Source organism: Anopheles stephensi, chromosome 3 (genome assembly GCF_013141755.1).
Source record: "Anopheles stephensi strain Indian chromosome 3, UCI_ANSTEP_V1.0, whole genome shotgun sequence".
In the NCBI taxonomy this organism is placed as follows: Eukaryota; Metazoa; Arthropoda; class Insecta; order Diptera; family Culicidae; genus Anopheles; species Anopheles stephensi.
This window is the reverse complement of record NC_050203.1, coordinates 26,802,741-26,820,821: the sequence shown is the minus strand read 5'-3', so window position 1 is coordinate 26,820,821 and position 18,081 is coordinate 26,802,741. Positions and strand designations below refer to the sequence as shown.

At 41.9% G+C, this 18,081-nt stretch overlaps 1 protein-coding gene across 8 annotated transcripts in view; it reads left to right on the top strand.

The window, feature by feature from the left end:
- The window catches only part of LOC118511492 (BAI1-associated protein 3), a 73,372-nt gene that overhangs the window by 41,647 nt on the left and 13,644 nt on the right, over nt 1-18,081 (top strand). For all 8 annotated transcript variants that reach the window (XM_036054650.1, XM_036054649.1, XM_036054648.1 and 5 more), the window contains one exon: nt 3,528-3,696. In XM_036054650.1, coding sequence (XP_035910543.1) covers nt 3,528-3,696 — 169 coding nt within the window. The remainder of the gene's footprint in view (nt 1-3,527; nt 3,697-18,081) is intronic.

The window sequence follows — 18,081 nt, the reverse complement described above, 5'->3', positions numbered from 1 at the left end:
TTTACTAACCATCCATGCAGGCGATAAACTGTCCCACCGAAAGCAGAAGCAAAAAGAAAATCACGGCACAGGAAATGAGTTTTACAGCTTAGAATGGAAACCAATTCCTTCGGGCTGGTTGCAACGAGATGGGATGAGAAAATTGAAGCACAAAAAATCGTGCACCTTTGCAGCGCGATGGCAGGAACAATATCAATTCCCGACCGAACAGCAACACCTCCCAGGAATCCTAGTTTTTTTTTTCAGAGATTGGTAGTCCAGTAAAGGCAAAAAAACGCGTATAAAAGAATCTCTGGTCCCGCCGTAGCCGTATGTGACCGGATCGGCCGTGCATCGGTATGCTGCCCATGGTCTATGATGGAATGAACTTACTGCCGCATCGTTGCTCGAAAGCATAAACGGTGCACGTCATTTCGTCCCAATTCGATCCTATTGACTAGCTCGTAATTGAAAGGTTTTTGGTACGAAAGCCGGACTCGTCTATCGGCCAGATGCAACCACCGAGTCAGCTGCTTGCGTCTGGCTGACTACTCCAGCTTGACGTGAAATAGCTCGATATTGTTTTGTTGCCGGCTGAAGATATGATTGAAGCGGTGGTTAGGTGGAGTATCTTGGAGCTTAGAACAAAGAAGGAAAAACGAAGGTTGTTTTTAAAGATTTATTAGAAAGGGCGATTTTCTTTTCTAGTAAAAATATTTGTCAGCGTTCTCTGTATTATAATAAACTTAATTTTTTCAAAAGCATTTCAACATGTTTTTGTAATATTTTTAATCAAATTTCACGTAATATTCTTCATCTACAACCTCGAGAGGTCTCGGCCTGCCATTTCTGGCTTTCTGTGACTTGATTTTATCCGTAAAAAAGTAGTCAGCCTAGCGTACGGGAAGACAGTCTGGATGTGATTTGATCCCGGGTTCGGCCGTGTTAAGACCGAAGCCGCTGTCGCCTCGGCCACCGGACAACACTCAAAAACCTACTTTGCAAGATCAAAATTTTGTTCATTCAAGGCAGTTGGGTAAAGATCTTCCCGCAGCAAGACTGGGTCAGTCCTGTACGCAGGACTATTCAGCTACGGGTAAAATCAAGTCGCAGATAGCCAGAAACGAAGGAAATGGTTGTAGGAAAATATAGGATACGGTTGTAGTGCATTCCATAGTTCCATTGTTCATTAAGCACCATTACCACGTTCAACTTTAAACTTGAAACATATTTGGAACACTTGTTTAACTCACTGATTGTTTCTTAAAAGCCTTCCTCAACTATTCATCCACCAGTCAGTTTTGAGATTAAATTTGTAACAACCCGGTTAATTTGCCCAGCCACATTCCAAACGGCACCGTGATCGTTAAATTCAGCGTGCCTACTTTGAAATTCGATCACGGTAACGGTTCAAAGTTTGCGGTAAAAGAATCCCCTTCTTTACCGGCTGAAACAAGAAACACATCCACCCAATATCTGTTGCTTGTTTCCCGAAACCTTAATCAAACGGACAAACAATAGGCAACCGCCCGGTGTCACCGGTTATCCTCGAGTGGTTCACCGAATGACCGTGGGCGTTTGTAGAATTTGCTTTCGATCATACCGTCTTTGCGTGTTCTCGTGTGAGCTCCAACGAAAACTACCCGACGATGATGGCGTACATTGGATCGAATTGCCATACCGGGCAAGCGTAAGGCAATCCGATGAATGGGATGAGTGGAAGTAATGTTCATTCAACCCTCCCGAAAAAAAACATCGCTCCGCCGATGTTTAAGTAGCGTGGGATTTTCGATTTGCGTCACCACAGGAAGAAAGTATGGAGTGGAAAGGAAAACAAAACGAGAAGAAGGCTTAAAAAAAGCAACCCAAAATCCACCACCATGTGCGACACTCGAGCGCCGCTTCAAGTGAAATGATTTAACCACAGACGCACAGCCCTTGGAAGTTGGCGATGGTGTTCTTGGCCGCAGCCGAAATTCCGGGTGAATGGAAGTATGTGAAACTGTCAAGTTCAGTCGATGATGCTATTTCTTGTTATTATTGTCTCTAGTGAATGAGTGCACACTTGGGGTCGCACGGCACCTGAATGGAGCATCGATGATGACGCAAAACTAAAGCTTCTGCCGAAGAAGTTTGTTGTTTGTTTGATCATCGTTAATGTTTCGTTGGAAAAGAAAAACAAGAATAAAAAGAGAATACAGGGCTGTACGAAGACATGATTCTTATTGAGCATAAAACCACCGTTTTAACAGCATCGAATGGCGCTGAAATTAAATTCCTCACATGTAATCTCCGTACGGTGGGACATGTTTGCAGTAAACCGTTTGTATCTTGAAACATTTTACAGCCTGATAAAACACACCTCCCATCGCAGCCACCTGTACGGTTAGTAGGTTGTAGGTTGTGGTGGCCAAACCAGGCCAACATCCGTTTCTGCTAGGCACGTTTGCGCGACCTGCTGGCGGGCCTGCAATATTAAATTTGAGGAACCGTTAAACCATCGATTCTTTGTTATTTCTTGTGTTGTGTCTGGTTACCTGGTATCACCATTTTCACGTACACCCACCAAATCGACTGTATGTGTGTGTGTATCGTAACCCTACCTCAACCGGGGCTTCGTCTTACCGACACGCCAACTTCCTAAGCTCCAGAGCACCATATGCTCCACAATGGCGCGAACCGAATCGAATCGAAACCCTTAAAACCAGCTGGTGGAGCACAAAACTTGCTCTCTACCATGGTCGCGAATTTCGTCAACTTTTTGGGAGGTTTTCTGATTTCCCAACGTTTTTTTTTTACACACAATGGAAGTAAAATCCAATACCGACCGGTGACACATCCCATCGTTACCGAAACCGGTCTGTTGCCTGCGGGGACTGAGCAAGGGCCCGCTTCGTGGCAGTGGATTGGAAAAACGAAATGGAAAAGCTCGTTAGAAAATCTACATCCTACCGAGTGTGTGTCTCCTGTGCCTGGGTGTGTGTGTTTGAGACGGCAACCGAATGATATTTGCATGCATACATGGATGGTAGAAATGGTGATATGATCGGCATTTTACATTTTCTCACGAGCTTTTCTCTCCCGAACTTAGCGGCTTTGGTATTTTTCTCCAACATCCTTGGTGTGCAGGAATGTTTTAAGCGGGCGAAAAGTGTATAGTTGAAGGCTGATTTATCATAAGTCAACTAAAAGATATTTTGCAGCAGCAAATTGTAGTTTTACTCGTTCGTTCTCGCTTTCCATACTAACATTACATCAAAAACCTTTCCAGCATGTACATTCGAACCAGACTTTGTAGTGTAGCTTAGTCCTCATTCCTACCTAAACAGCTAACGTAATGTAGTCTGCCATTCTGCGATTGCTTTATTAAAACGAGTCAAGAAAGGAGCGGATGCATCTTCGGTATGAAAATCACACTGATCTCATCTTCGTCTTCTCTTACCTTTGTGCAAATATCCTTTCACCGGGAATATCTCTTCTACCGTGCGGATGAACGAAACTAACAACAAACCGCAACAAACACACACAAACACTGATGCTGGTTGCAGTTTGCGCACTACAAAGAGGAGATGTACCTTCAGGCGCAGCGCGTGTTCAACGTGTCGGCCGACCGGCACTACCGGCTGCTGCATGCCGCCACCGAGGAAAAGCCCAAAATCATCGTGCTCACCGTGATCGTACAGGAAGCGGAAGGGCTCGAGGCGAAGGATGCCAACGGTGAGTAGTGCAGTGCTATGTCTCTTTATCATTACTGCTCGGTTTGTTTTGTGTTTCATTTTGTTGTGTCAAAGATTTTGCCACTGCTGGGTTGATTTGTGCTGACATGCACTGTCGTTATGAAGGGTTCTTCAGGAGAGAAAGCTATGTAAAAATACCTGTAACAAGTTCTAATATGAACGAATTTATTATTTTAGCTGATGAACTTGAAACAGCTAACGTAATACTGAGCCGAAAAGGATATTAAAATGCTTCTGGGAAAAAACTCATCCAAGTGAGGCACAGGGAACATTAAAAATCATTTTTAACGGCACAAGGCTTACACAAGCATCGTGCATTGTATCGTCCTTACCTGCTTACCGTTGGGAAGTACTTCTAAGCGATACTTCCACGAAACGCTAGATAAAATCTTATTTCAAAAGCCTGCTGTCATGCAGAATATTGCTGTTAGCTTCTTGGAACTAACTAACAGGGCATAAAATAAAGAATGAACCATGTACATACGTCACAAAAATGATCTATTTCGTTTTAAGAATAGCTCATAAAATATTGGCAGCTTAGAATTATTTGGGATTATGGGGAGTAAAAGGCAAACGTGTTGAGTAGGCGGATTTATAGCATGGCTACGTTTTAGTTCGTGAAAGATATTACTTTATGTGTTATCGCCTGATGTTCTCTGGGCCAGGCATAATCATTTTTTCCAAAAGGTTTCACTTGACAGTCAGTAGTTTAAATCAACAATGCTATAAGCCGAGAACTGATTACTTTTTTGAATGCAACACATCAAGAGTATAACAGATTTGACAACTTGAAGGGTTGATTTGCCTTTCTGGAGGCTCGTCTTAATATAATTCATATTAAAGACTTACAATCAGCTGTTTCCCATTGAAGTCTCGGCATTATTGGAGCAAACTCTACTATACATAATCACAACATTTCGAAACATATCAGACCCCTCTCTTCCAATGATCTCTTGGCTCATTATATCGATGTCAGAAACACATGATTGTCTCGAGATATTTATTGACTTTAAAATAAACGTTAGTGGCATTGACATCCATGACTACCACGACGACAGAATAAGGCGCTGAAAGGATGCATTCCTGTAGCGCCCTGAACAGAGGGCGCCGATTGTCTATTAGTCTTAATTTAAGGACCGAGTACTCTTTCACTTCAAAATTTTTCCTTCCTTCAAGGATCTTTCTCATTTGTTATTGAGACAATTTAAGATGTATGCTTAAGATTTAAGGACGTCATAAGTCCAGAACTGGCCCCCGAAAGACATTATTGCAAATCGTTACAACACAGAATAAAGAGAGAAAGATAGAGAATGTTGTAAACTTCTAATCGATTATCGCTGACGGTAATGCAACACCTGGTAATGTTCTCAACCTTCTCACAACCATGGAGCTTATTCTATGAAAAAATCCTCAAATTTTGATCCTGTCCTTTTTCGCTCGGTGCTTCTCCAAATCACAAATTGAAAGCTCAGACACATTCTGCCCGTTTACAACAGGCTTAATACAACAATCGATGCGCACCTCCTACCTCCGGTATATATTTTTTATCAAATGCATACATTCTACCCAACCGTAACAAGCTTAACAACGAAAACCCCCGCACTAAAACGATTACAGTTTTATACACAATAAAGCACCTTGCCTTGTAAGTGTCGTCAGACCGCTCCACGTCAAAAGCATCATACTCGAAACAACAAAAAACCCACACCAACAAGAACGACCGGCAAGCGTTGGAGTGTGCTTCACGTCAGTGTGTGTCAATTTTATAAAACATATTACACCCGGCACCCAGCTCTCGGCAAAGCCCATTTTATACGGCCCTTGCACTTGGTGCGCTCGTGAAGCGCTCGTGTGCCGTTCAAGATGATGTACTATAAATTTAATAAAGGGAAAAACAAGTGTGCAATATATTACGGAACGCGCGTCGCTGGGTACACGTGGACCCGTTACCAAGACGGGTGCCTCACGAATGGAAATGAATATTAGCTAGCTTGAGAGGAACTGTACCTTACAACATGCAGCACCATGTTTCGCAACACTCTGTTATGTTTATTGTTTCCCCCCGGTTCGTATTGAATTAATTTAAAGGAATATATTTCAAACTTTTATAAACATTCGGGATAGGGAAATTGTATCAGATAACCAGTGCCTTTCGTTCGTTTTTTTTTTTTTTTGGCAAGACGGTCAGACGAGATCTTGCGACCACAAAGCACACCATTCCGCACAATGGCGTCTTTCAACGGCCACCGACTGGCTAAGTTGATTTTGGGGAGTCTATTTTTAGTCACCCATTAACCACATTCTGGTGGATCCGACAGCTCCCAGGAAAACATAGCAAGGCATCGGCCACGGTTCGGCAAGGGGACATAAACTCGCACGCCGTGTCTGGTGTGTGTGGCGGTGTGTGTAATCAGAGATTTAAGAAAGTGCGCCACATCCGCACTACCGTCGTAAAGATAAGCAGATTCCAGCCAGCCAAGAAACACGACCATAGACTTACCGTAAATACCACCACCATTACCAAACCGTTGGCTTCAGCAAAAGCCCATTAACACCATCGACCATTGGGGCATTGGCATTCGAGCGAATCGTTAAACAGTCGAGCTTTGAGCAGAAGGTGCAAAAGCAAAAAGCGAGAAAGAAAAAAACGCGATTGCCTGCTCGTCTTTTATTTATTCCAGCGTTTTTTTTTTTTGCTGGTCTCTTACTTCTTCTGACTCCAGTTAGCAACTAAGGGAGATACTTCTTCTTCTTCTGCTTCATTCTGCTTCTTTACCAATCCTAAATTGCACGCTATCGGCGATGTCCCAAAGTGGCCCTGCTTCCTTTCGAGTTTTTTTGTTGTTGCTGCTTGTTCCCTCTTTCCCGCTAAAATGATTAGCCCAGTAATTGTGTAATTCTTTTACGCGCTGTTTTTTCCTCGTCCTACAGATGTGCAAGATGTAGCAATATTGCTCATCCTCTTGTAACGGAACGGGCTTTAGCCAAAAGAAAATCATTGACTACATGGTGAAGTAGTATATTTAATTTTTTTTAAGAAAACCATTGCAATATCGCTGGCTGCCAGCAGGCATAACAGCCCAGATTCAAATTTTTCTTTTCCCTGTTTTACTTTTGCCTTTTCCGACCGATGGGGAAAATGAATTTGAAAAATGCTTATGAGTTTTCTTTTCGTATTTATAGAAAAGTGCTTCACAATTGAGTAGGTTTGATGAGCGGCGGTTGCCTGCTGCTCAAGCTGCTAATATTCTTTCGTAAAGTTGTTTTTTTTTCCTTGATCATACATCAAGTGCACGTTGAAAAGCAAGGAAAAAGGCTTTCCGACCTATAATAATCTGAAAAAAAAGTCCGAGAATACTTAGCATTTTAAGGATTACAAAGATTGAATCAATTTTTAACGTTTATAAGAGGATTAATCCCTGTTATTACTGCGAAGCGATTTTTTTTCCACCAAAGTTATTGAGCGACTTAAGGAAAATAGCTTTCATCGACCAATTTAAAGCTCAACTTTTATCACACACACACGTGTGAACGCCAATACCCACAAACTCAGCCCATCCGCTAGCGTTAAAGACAGTCCATAACCATTCAGGCCTCTTCATCCGACTAGATAGTTCCACACGGATCAATTCTTTCTTCGTGCTCTCGTACTTCCTCCCACCCTTCAGGTAAAACCCACCCCACAGGAACAAAATTGCGCTTCGACAGATTAAAAGCGAAAAGCGAAAAACTTCCCACCGGCAGCCCTTTCCGCAGCAAAATGGCGGACCGAAAGTTTGCACAAGAGATCGCGAACGATGGTGGTGGCGGCGGCGGTCGAGACCTAACTTACTCGACTAACTCATCGTTCACGAGTTCTGGTTACGGCCGATAAAGGTGTGCGCCCCGAGTTGCTGCTGGCCTGGAGTGGAGAGAAGCAACGGATAAAAAAATTGGACGCATCCCCACCTCGCAGCAGGGCTCGTCCCATCCACTCATCTGCTAACCGCGGGGATTTAATTTGAAAGTGAAGAAAATTGAAATTATCGATTATTTTACCACCCCATTAAGATCCGGTAGAGGTATCGTCGTCTTCGGCAGGAAATATGGGCTCGGTTGTGTGTGTGTTTGTGTGCGTGATTGGTGAACTTTTCTCATCGAAGTGTTGTGAGAAGCCGTTTTTGGAGGAAGTCAATATGTATCTGCTCAATATTGAGGTTGCGATATAGTTTACAGGAAATCGGAAATTTATTCCTCATTTGTATTGCCGCGCAGGTGTAAACGCGTTGAGGGAGGAACATTTTTTCCATGCTATAATCCACATGAATCCTATAGTAACCCTTCTGCGAATATGTTCAAGGAAAGGGCGTCGCGCATTAGTCGTACCAAAGCACAGAAGCACACTCATCGCTCGATCCTATTTATAGCCGAGCAGACAATAATCGTTCCGAACTTACTTTAGTGGCGTCCTCCTTGGGACGGCGTGTTCCGAAGGCAACGAACGATAAACGACAGCGACAACGTACGGATGCATTTATCCGCCCTGTCTACCTCGTTCTGATGGTTGTTTGATTGGACGGAATGACGCACACATTGACGCTTTGAGTTGCCGCGTTGAATCGCACCTAACTAACCTCGTGCAGGTGTGGACTGTGTGTGTGTGTGTGCATTACGGGTGTGCGATACATTTATTTTTTCCACACACCAACCGGAAGTGGGAAGCTCGTGCCCGTTCGAACGGTAAACACGTACACAGATGACAGGCTTTACGTGCGAGAACGGAGGACGGTTTCGTGTGGAAATCTACTCGTATCATAAGACGAGCACGTTTAGAAGCACCCGTCTGTGCGTTTGTGTGTATGTATTTGAGAAGAAGTTTGAGTGGAAGTAAAAACGGAAGCTAGAATAACTTCGCAATCAAACAACCATTTGGTCAGCAGCTTTACGCCCACCATGCACACGGTAGCGTTCAAGCATCAATGCTTCAGCCATGCTTGGTTGGTTGGATAGACTATACCTGTGCTTTTTTATTTTTATTTTGCTAACGCCACCCGGATACACGGAAGAATCGGTATCGCTGTTTCGCACCATGAAAACGTCGTCGTCGAGACGTAGTCGTCGGTTGTGAATGCCGCCGAGAGATTAGGGATGAAGCAGGCGAAGCGATTTCTAGCGAACCGTACCGCCGGCCCGTTTATTTCCTGCCCATCAAAACAGCGAAGGCGAAATGGGCACAATTAGGTTTTTGTGTGATGCTGATATAGCTGTTTCACGGTCTTATACTTCGATTTGGTTGTACGTGTATATGTGTGTGTGTGCTATTGGATTTACAGTAAAGCGGTTCGCATTTGCTGAACGAGATTTCCCTTTTGGTTATAAAAAGATTTGAATAAAAAAATATGCACGGCTATACGGCACCTAGCCATCATACTTTAAATTTAAAAAATAATGCACCATATTTTACCAGGCCGTTCTTTAAGAATAAAAAAAACTTATATACTTAATGATTTTTAAGAAAAGCAATATCTAATGCTCACAGCACTGTGGTGAAAGTAATAATCTCTGATGTAAGTGAAATGGAGACGCCTGGTCTTTTTCAGAAACGATTGATTTATCCACGGCATGGTTGATTTCACGATGATTGTTTCAATGCCTACTTAACAAACTCTTTTCATTTGTGCCAAATAAACTGGCTTTTGTACATTTCTTTAAAATAAAGATAACATGTTAGTATATTTATGCCAATGGAGGCGCATGGTGTTTTACATAAATGCCGATAAAGCATTTTTGTTATCTCGTTGCCGTTAGTTATAACCAGTCTTCTTTGGACTGTAGCGTATTAAAAACTAAAAGAAAAGGATGCTATTTCACGAAATTCAAATGAGCTGAATTTCTTACATTCCATGTCTACACCTTTGCCTTTTCTGTGTTATAATAGAGTAAGACAACCGAACGCATTTTTTCCCAAAAGAAATTCTTCACAAGAAAAATTCGTCGAAACATTCGGACGAAATATCAGCATAATTAGACAGCTGCTCGTGAAAGAACTTTTCGACCGCGAACAACCACTCACGTTGACTGAGAGTGATTTATTGGTGTGAATGTAGGTGAAAACCATCTATTTCTGGCAAGCATTCCAACAAGATTTATGCCAATCATCATCATAAGATTTTACAATGCTAGTCAATAACTTTGCTCGGAACATAAGAATAAATTTTTTCACTGTCAGATTGTCGGATAGCAAGCGAAAGATTCGTCTGTCTGAAGTTTATTAAAAATGAAACACATTTGAATCATTTTTAATTGAAAATATCCTTTTCTCTTAGCGCTTTGCTTCCTATTATTTGACAAAAGCAGCGAGAGAAACAGAGCAAAAGTTCTCAAACTCCCAAAACTTGCACCACCCTCAAAGTGCTCGCTACTCACCTGTCAGTTTACCATAAACTGAACAACGCTACATCCGTTATCATCGTGTAATGCATATAAATCGAAGTTCTTCCAGAATTCTTTCATTCTACCGACATGCCATCAGACGCCAAAAGGCTTCCCGCTTATTCTGCTTCCCGCCCTCCCTGCTTCACGCACAATCCGTTGGAATGAGATCAGAGAAAATTGATTTCGTGGATATCTTGCTCGTGCTTTCAACGTCCTTTCCAGCGTGCGCCGGCTGGAGAATAGAAAACCCTTGAGTTGGAAGGCTGACAGGATCAAAACGGTTCCGATGGTAGCAAAATGGGATCGTTTTCGCGTCGTTCTGCCGTGTTTCCTTTTTTTTTTCTTCTTTTGCATTTTTCCCACCACAACACCACCAATCCGATGAACGTGAAAATTCGGGATTCAAAACAGTCTTATCCCTCTTCATTTCAGCATTTATTTCTTCTGACGCCACCTGCCTCGGCTTGGTTGCGTTGTTTGCAAGTTTGGTTTTGCGTTTGCGACGGTAACATTCTTGGTCTCTCAAGGTACACACGATCGTGCTTGGGGCTTATTGGTATAGGATATAAACATACATTTTGCAAAAGCTATTGGTTGGGACTGCTCCTGCTGCCGCTGATTGGATGGGGCTTTGATTGATTGAGTACTGTGGTGAACGTTTGCACCTGCTGCCGATGATTTTCGAAGGTTGACAATAGAGAGCAAACTTTCCACTGGAGTTGAACAACCTGCGAAAAATTTCTTGTTTGTATTAAAGTATTTATTGTAAACAAGTAAAAGCGGGCAATTAAGCTTTGAACCACCAGGCGTCTCCATCAAGAAAAAGATTTAGTACATTTCGGCGGTGAATAAAATCTTTAGAGTAAACGTAAACTTAAATAAAAACAAAACAATATTGATGAAAATATCATGTAAAATGTATCACGTTATATTAAAATTACGCACTATGCCATTAAGCTAGCGAATGTTCTGTTAGTCCCATGAGATGGAGGCACTCAAAACTAGTAAATAAATTGATATTAACCGTTTTTTTTTATTGATTCTTTTGAAATTAACAAACTCAATAGTGGTTTCTTATCACATTAATTTAACACAAAAAATCCACAACATTCCACGCGTCTCTTGTTACATGACCATAACTTCAATAAGGCATTGTCTTCTATTCCTTGGAATGTCATTAACGCATGTTAAAGCATTATTAAAAGTAATAAAACGAGAGCAAAACACCGCATACCATAACGCTTCCAAGAATCAGAAGCTCTTTGTTAAAACAGCTCAGCCACGAGCACGACTTTTGGGCATTCGCTTCCTTAGCCACACGAACATTATTGCACACAATTCAAAGAAATCCCTAAAGCTCCCCGCTCGTCGCACGTTTAACGACTCCTCCATCAAAAGTCTCTCGAGAGGGTACATTTTAATTACAAAACCCCAACGAGATCCTTGCCATGATTAGCCGAGCCGAGTCCTTGTGGCCAAGCCGAGGCTTTCGCTACGGGGACAGCATTATCGCCTACGCTGCAGGACGTGTGACAGAAGCTCATCACATCCCTAATTCGATCGCATTGCCGTTTTGTCTTGAGCTAATTTGCATAAGGTGCGAGGTTGGTGAATAAATTAAGCTGCCTGCGTAGTACAATAGTCGGGCAGGACCGTATTCATGGTCTGTACCAGATTCGTTCTACCGATCATTAGAATTTGGAAGCACTACTGTAAAGCGAATGTAAATCTTAATTATTTGTTCCATTTTCAAGCTCTTTCATACTTGCCGATAGGATTCCAGTTATGAGTGAGACATTGCAATTTAAAATCAATAGTCTGATTCAATTACAAGCAAATCATTGATAAAGAGTAGCAGCGGCACGGGCGTGGTTCCAATCCGTGGTTGACAGGCCGAACCGATCGAAAGAAACCACAGATGAAATGCAAGTAAAACTCGGCACGGCGCGCAAAAAGCAAACAAAAAAAAACCCCGAACAGAAACTTTATGGAACTGTGGCTGGTGAATGGTAAATGGTGCGACCAATCCGCATTACTGACGAGAGGAATCCCTCTCGAGACCATTAGCGACTGATGGCATAAATAGAGCTGAAAAATTCACTTCACTCAACGCGTCGCGGCTTCAGCCGTCCGCAGCAGTGGAATAAAATGTCGATAAAGTTAAATTGATGGAAAGAAGGTTGGTGCGGGGTTTGCTCTATCTTTTTACCGTCAGTAACAATCAGTGGCTCAGTAACCGCCACACCGACCCACTTCTTTTCTCGGCACTGTAACAGGTTGAGCTATCGAAGAGTTTTACGGACAGAATGGTGTTTAAATGGTCGGCAAATAGCATTGAAATATCTTATTGATTTAATTTTCTAACTCGTACAGTTTATAGTTTCGAAACACACTAATGACAATGTTGCACTCTTCTACCTGGTGATACATCAATCAGTTAAACTGTTTTGTAACCATTTCAAACGTCTAATTACTCAATTATCTCACAGGTGAAAGTTGTCAGCGATTTCCCCATGCATATGCTCATTTAAAACACGTTAACACGGCCAAAAACCCAATTAACCCGTCGGTGGTCGTCTTCTTGGTTTGCCTGCAGTGTTTTTCATTCGTCCAACAGCAGGGAGAGAAAAAGGAAAAGCTTACCCATACCGTTAAGCACCTAATTAAATTCTCACTTGTGGGGCCACCGTCGCATTCACCGCTCACCGTAAGCAAAACAGAAATAACAAAAATGCCAAACTTTTCGTTGTCATACTAACTTTTGCACCGAAAAAAAAACGGACCCATCGTGCTGGAAAAAATAATACACCGACCCCTCTCTCGTTCGGTAAAACAAACAACCGGGCGGGTACATTAAAAAATAAAACTTTATCTACTGACAAAACTGTCGGTCGTACACGGCATGGGTCAGATCGGTGCTTTGTTTGCACAGAGAAGCAATTTTCAGGCCAGCTCTTGTTTTTGCTGCCAGGCACCAGTCACTCGTTTTGTGATTATAAGGGTAACACGGGAAAAAATCTAAAATGGGTTAGAATTTTTTCTTTCTTCGGGGTAGAAAATTAGGAGACCGTATGTTTAAGTATGATTGTGGAACAAAGCGGATAACTGCCAACCATCAAACTCCGTTCGACACTGTTCACTAATCATAGTCAAAAATCACGAAACAACAACAATCACAACGCAACAAAAAACGCATTGAAACTTGAGCGCTCGACCATAACCGTATAATATAACGGATTGGCATGTTATTCATTGCGTTCTCTCCACTGCGAACTGCTCTCAGTAACAGATAAACAATAGACTTCAATTACTTTCACAGCATGGCGGCAATGTACCATCACCATTAATTAAGCTTGTTTCAACATTGGCGATGATAAATGATCTCTACCTCCCAAAACAAACAGGTTTCATGTGAATGGAATCATCCATGCATAGGAACAGGTGAGCTAATACAGTATCGTTTTCCACTTGAAGCAATGGTATTAGCAAGGATTATTAAATTATATTTGACTAGCTCGCATGGGTAGCGTGTTGGGTTGTGAGCTCGTGGCCTACAGTTAGACCATACCACAATAAGCTGAGGATGCTCTAAGTGAGTTGTTTTATTTAAACAGGTATGCGCCACACTCACTGTAAAGCCCTCACAAAAGGGACTTTGGGAAGTTTATGAGCTTGTTGCTCACCGTGGTGCTTTTAAAAAAGTCATTTTACTCAAATCTACTCAACAAAATTCTCAACAGAGGGGACAAGTTAACACAGTAAAAACGGTTTAAACATGCTAAAGCAATAAACATCACACGTGCTCTATCACATTATTAACCTAGAATTATTAACTAGAATTATTAACTAGAGTCACCCTATTGAGTGATATATGCGATACAGCAAGCATTGAACAGCATTCAATTTATAAAAGAACCTGACTGAGACGACTGCAAAAGACAATTTCTACTTTTCTTGACTCTCTACTTTGGCACTATAACCTCGAAAGCTCTCGGCCTATCATTTTGGGCTTTCCTTGACATAGTATTATCTTTTGCAGGATAGTATTTCCGCAATCCACGGTAATACTATGTCCGCGAGTATATGTAGGTAAGAATAAACGGAGTGTTAATATTACTTTTAAAGAAGCATCATGGGAGGAGTTTCTGTCTTTTGATAATTAATAAATAGTAACTTGGGGCGGTCCGTTAGCCGAGGCGATAACGGCGCCGGTCTTCACACGACAGGGCCGGGGTTCAAAAGAATACTAGAATACTAGAATACTTAAATACTAGAGTTTGAAGATGAATATTGGTTTTGGTTTTTATTAATATTCACTTGCTTATCGGGCGCTACACTTGGCCTTCAGGTCTTAGCATGCTGCTACAACCTAGAAACCGCTCAAGGTTGAGTGCCATCGTCTATATCCTAGGTCAATCCTATATCCTAGACTTTCTATCAGCTTAACTTAATTCTTAGTTCTTTCTATTCAACTTAACCCTACGCCTCATCTGCCTATGTGGACACCCTGAAGATTTTACGGAATGTGTCATCCGGTACCATTCACATGACATGACCAGCCATCGGAGCCACGCGAGTATCAACAGTTGCACGATGGTGAGATCACCGTACAGCTTGTAGAGTCCGTCTCGCGTGCGCTTTTTAGTACTGGGACCATGAATCTATGGGGTAAAAATTTTACTGGGAGTACTGTACTGAGTGTGTACTGGGACCAAAGATATCTTGAGTGGAGAAGTTTCATCAAGTTGTAGTATGATTGGTCGGTTATAACCTAAGATAGGTGAAGTTTTTCTTCTTTGCGGGATCAAACTTTGCGAATAAAAATAAACAAGTGTAAAAATTCCCTCTAATATTAACAACGTCAATCACATATTCAATGAAAAGTTGACTGAAGTTACATCACTTATTTGTTTGCCATTCAAACTTTTTAATATTTTTTTTCTTTTTCCAATAACTTTCGATCTGTACAATACGGCATCTGTCCGTAGTAATCAATAAAAAAAAAACTTCCGACTTGTACAATATAGGTTGGTAAAATGCACGATACGTAATCGTTCCAAGACACAGGTTTCCAGCAGTTTAAATAAACGCTTCCTATTTTTAAATCCATAAATAACACCCCATCTGCTGCATTGCACTGCAATAATTCTTAAAAATACTACACAAAACACAACATAAAAAACATGAAAATTGGATATGAAACGGCCAAAAAAACAGGAACAATGCCTCACAGTACACCCTTAAAGCGTACTATTAATATTGAGAGCGTAATTTGCTGGAAAGACGGTACGCAGAAAGCAGCTTACCTTACATTTTACCCATCCCGTTGATAGCAGGATGGCCCTCCCGTGTCAACTTAAGCCTTTGCACCGGGAGGCTTCCAGCGGCATTTTATCCAAAAACCCCGTTTCAGTGGTGCCTGGTGTGCGTTGTGAAGCTGATAAATCATCACAATTTTCCACGCTCCGCTAGAAGAATAACCGGTCAGTGACCGGGACCGACCGGCGGACGACCATCTGTGTCTGTGTGCGATGGGGAAGGTTCCGTGCTGCAGGTGATCGTGGCAGTCGGTCCGGCCCATTAGTGCTGATTGATGATCAAGGAGCTTCGCATCCATTTCGTTTGCATGGGTTCTCGCACAGACACACACACACAGACGCATAACCGGTACAACACCTTTGAAGTATGCCGGTGGTAGTATAATTTTCTTCGTCTTTTACGACTCACAATCTTCAAACGCGCGGTGATGGTCCGTCACTACAGCGCGAGTTGTGGAAAGGACGTCCATTATGGACGGATATTATCAGCAAGTTGACATCTTTTAGATTTTTTCTTCTTTGTGCAGTCTGTATTTCCTTCTTCTCAGTGATGTCCTTTCAGGTTGAAATCTAAGGTAGCACTCAATCAAACACCACCGTTCCCGTTCTATGCAAGGATGGGTTTGATTCGTGCCAGAAGGTTCTCGTAGTCTTTGTTTGTGTTGTGTCAATTAAAGGAACTTTAATGACCAAGACTGATTTTTTTCTCTCTCTCTTGTCTTTAAGGTCTTTAAGGTATTAAGTTGTTTTTACACTAAATTTAATAAAAACTCTTTTGCTCTCTAGACCAACTCATTCCAATCAGCCCTGTACAACAGTAACGAAACACTGCCAACTGTAAACAATTTCCGGCGACAATCATCAGACGAGATCAATTTTCTGCAATTCTCTTTCCTGTGACCTGGTTAATTGGCTTTCCGACGAAAGGGAAAAAAGCGCCAACACCAACTCCGAAACAGGAAGTTAAGCAACGACCAAGCTACCAAACTGGCTACGAAACAAATATTGATGCTGTGCTTGCCTGCTGCACGTATCGTCGTACACTTCACTATCGCTCAAGGACCTTCCGGTAATACCGTCGGCACTTCGTCGAAGGACAGCTGCTACTTTTAATTACATCCCTTAATGCGCCGGATCAGATCAATTTGTTCGCTTTGATGCAGCCCGTTAACGGCGGGTGGAAAAGGCGCCTGGTACCAGCTGGTCAGCGAACAGAAATACTTTCTCGCACACACACACACACACTCGTGCGCTAACCGTTTAACTTCTCATCAATGTATGAACGGATGGGGTGACCTTTCTGGGCTCGTGACTTCATGGAAAGGTGTCTCGAACAAAAATATTCACCCGGCTCTTTTTTACCCTGCTGGTAGGATGTAAAACGCTAAAAATGGATGTAATACTCTTGCTTAGCTGCCTTCGAAGAAATCTCAATTCCGAAAAGAAAACGTCGTCTGGTAGAAGGGAGCATATTTTTATTGGGTTTCGCATTCTTTTCTTGTTCGTTTTATTTATTATTATGTGATCATTACGCACAAAGGCTTACACAAACATTTATTGCGTCCGGTACAGTGAAGTAGCGTCACCATTAGCCATTGTAAAATCGATTTTAGGATGAAAAAACAATTAAGGATTAAAAGAGCTAATGATAATCAACTTTGCAAAACTGTACGAAAATGGAAACGCATAAAATGTTTTAACAGTCGTGAAATTAATCCGGACTGTAGTCGACAGTTACGGAAACAGCAAACATTTGGCACAGTAATCCACCAGGAGAAAAAAAAACCATTGGAAGGAACAGGCATTAAGCTGAATCGTTAGTAAAACACGTACAATTTCTATGAATTATTTCATTTAAGAGGAGTTTATGTGCGAATTATTCGGTTGAGATTTAATTATTGAGAAGTGATGTGGTTTGCAATAGCCATCATTTATGGTATTTCATTTCCTGCCTAAACTAATGCATTTGTTGTTAACTTCACGTTTACGAGTTTACGAGTGCATTTTCAGCCCAACACTATACTGAATTTTAATTACCGTACGAATTTTAATCATCATTAGCTTGGATTCACGGGAATTTAGACTGTTCCCCGGATACTCTGTTTACAGTATCTATGTAATGGAATGGCGATTGGTTTATCCAAATTTTACTTCCCTCGTCAATTATATTTGGCAACAGTGATATCAAAACTCCATTTGGATTGTTTCTCCATAGTTAGGACTGACTATCAAGCTACGAGGTATTTAATCAGTCTAGCAGAACCTTACAACTTTACGATTTATGTAAAGGAGTTTTTGAATGACTTTTAATGACGGACGGGTTTCTATCTTCTCTTCTTTGGCACTACAACCTCGAAAGGTCTCGGTCTGTCATATCTGGTTTCGTGTGACTTGGTTTTATCCTTGGTTTTGAACCCAGGTTATGCCATGTGAAGACCGGCGTCGTTGTCGCCTAAGCCACCGGACCACCGTGAACGGGTTTAAAATGAGTTGAAACTGTTGATTTAACTGCATCCTCTTTAAAGTTAATTCCCACAGATTTGGATAGACAGTCCTCACGATGGGAGAACGGTCAGGATGAGATTTGAACCCCGGTCCTGCCGTGTGAAGATCGGCCCCGCTTTCGCAACTAC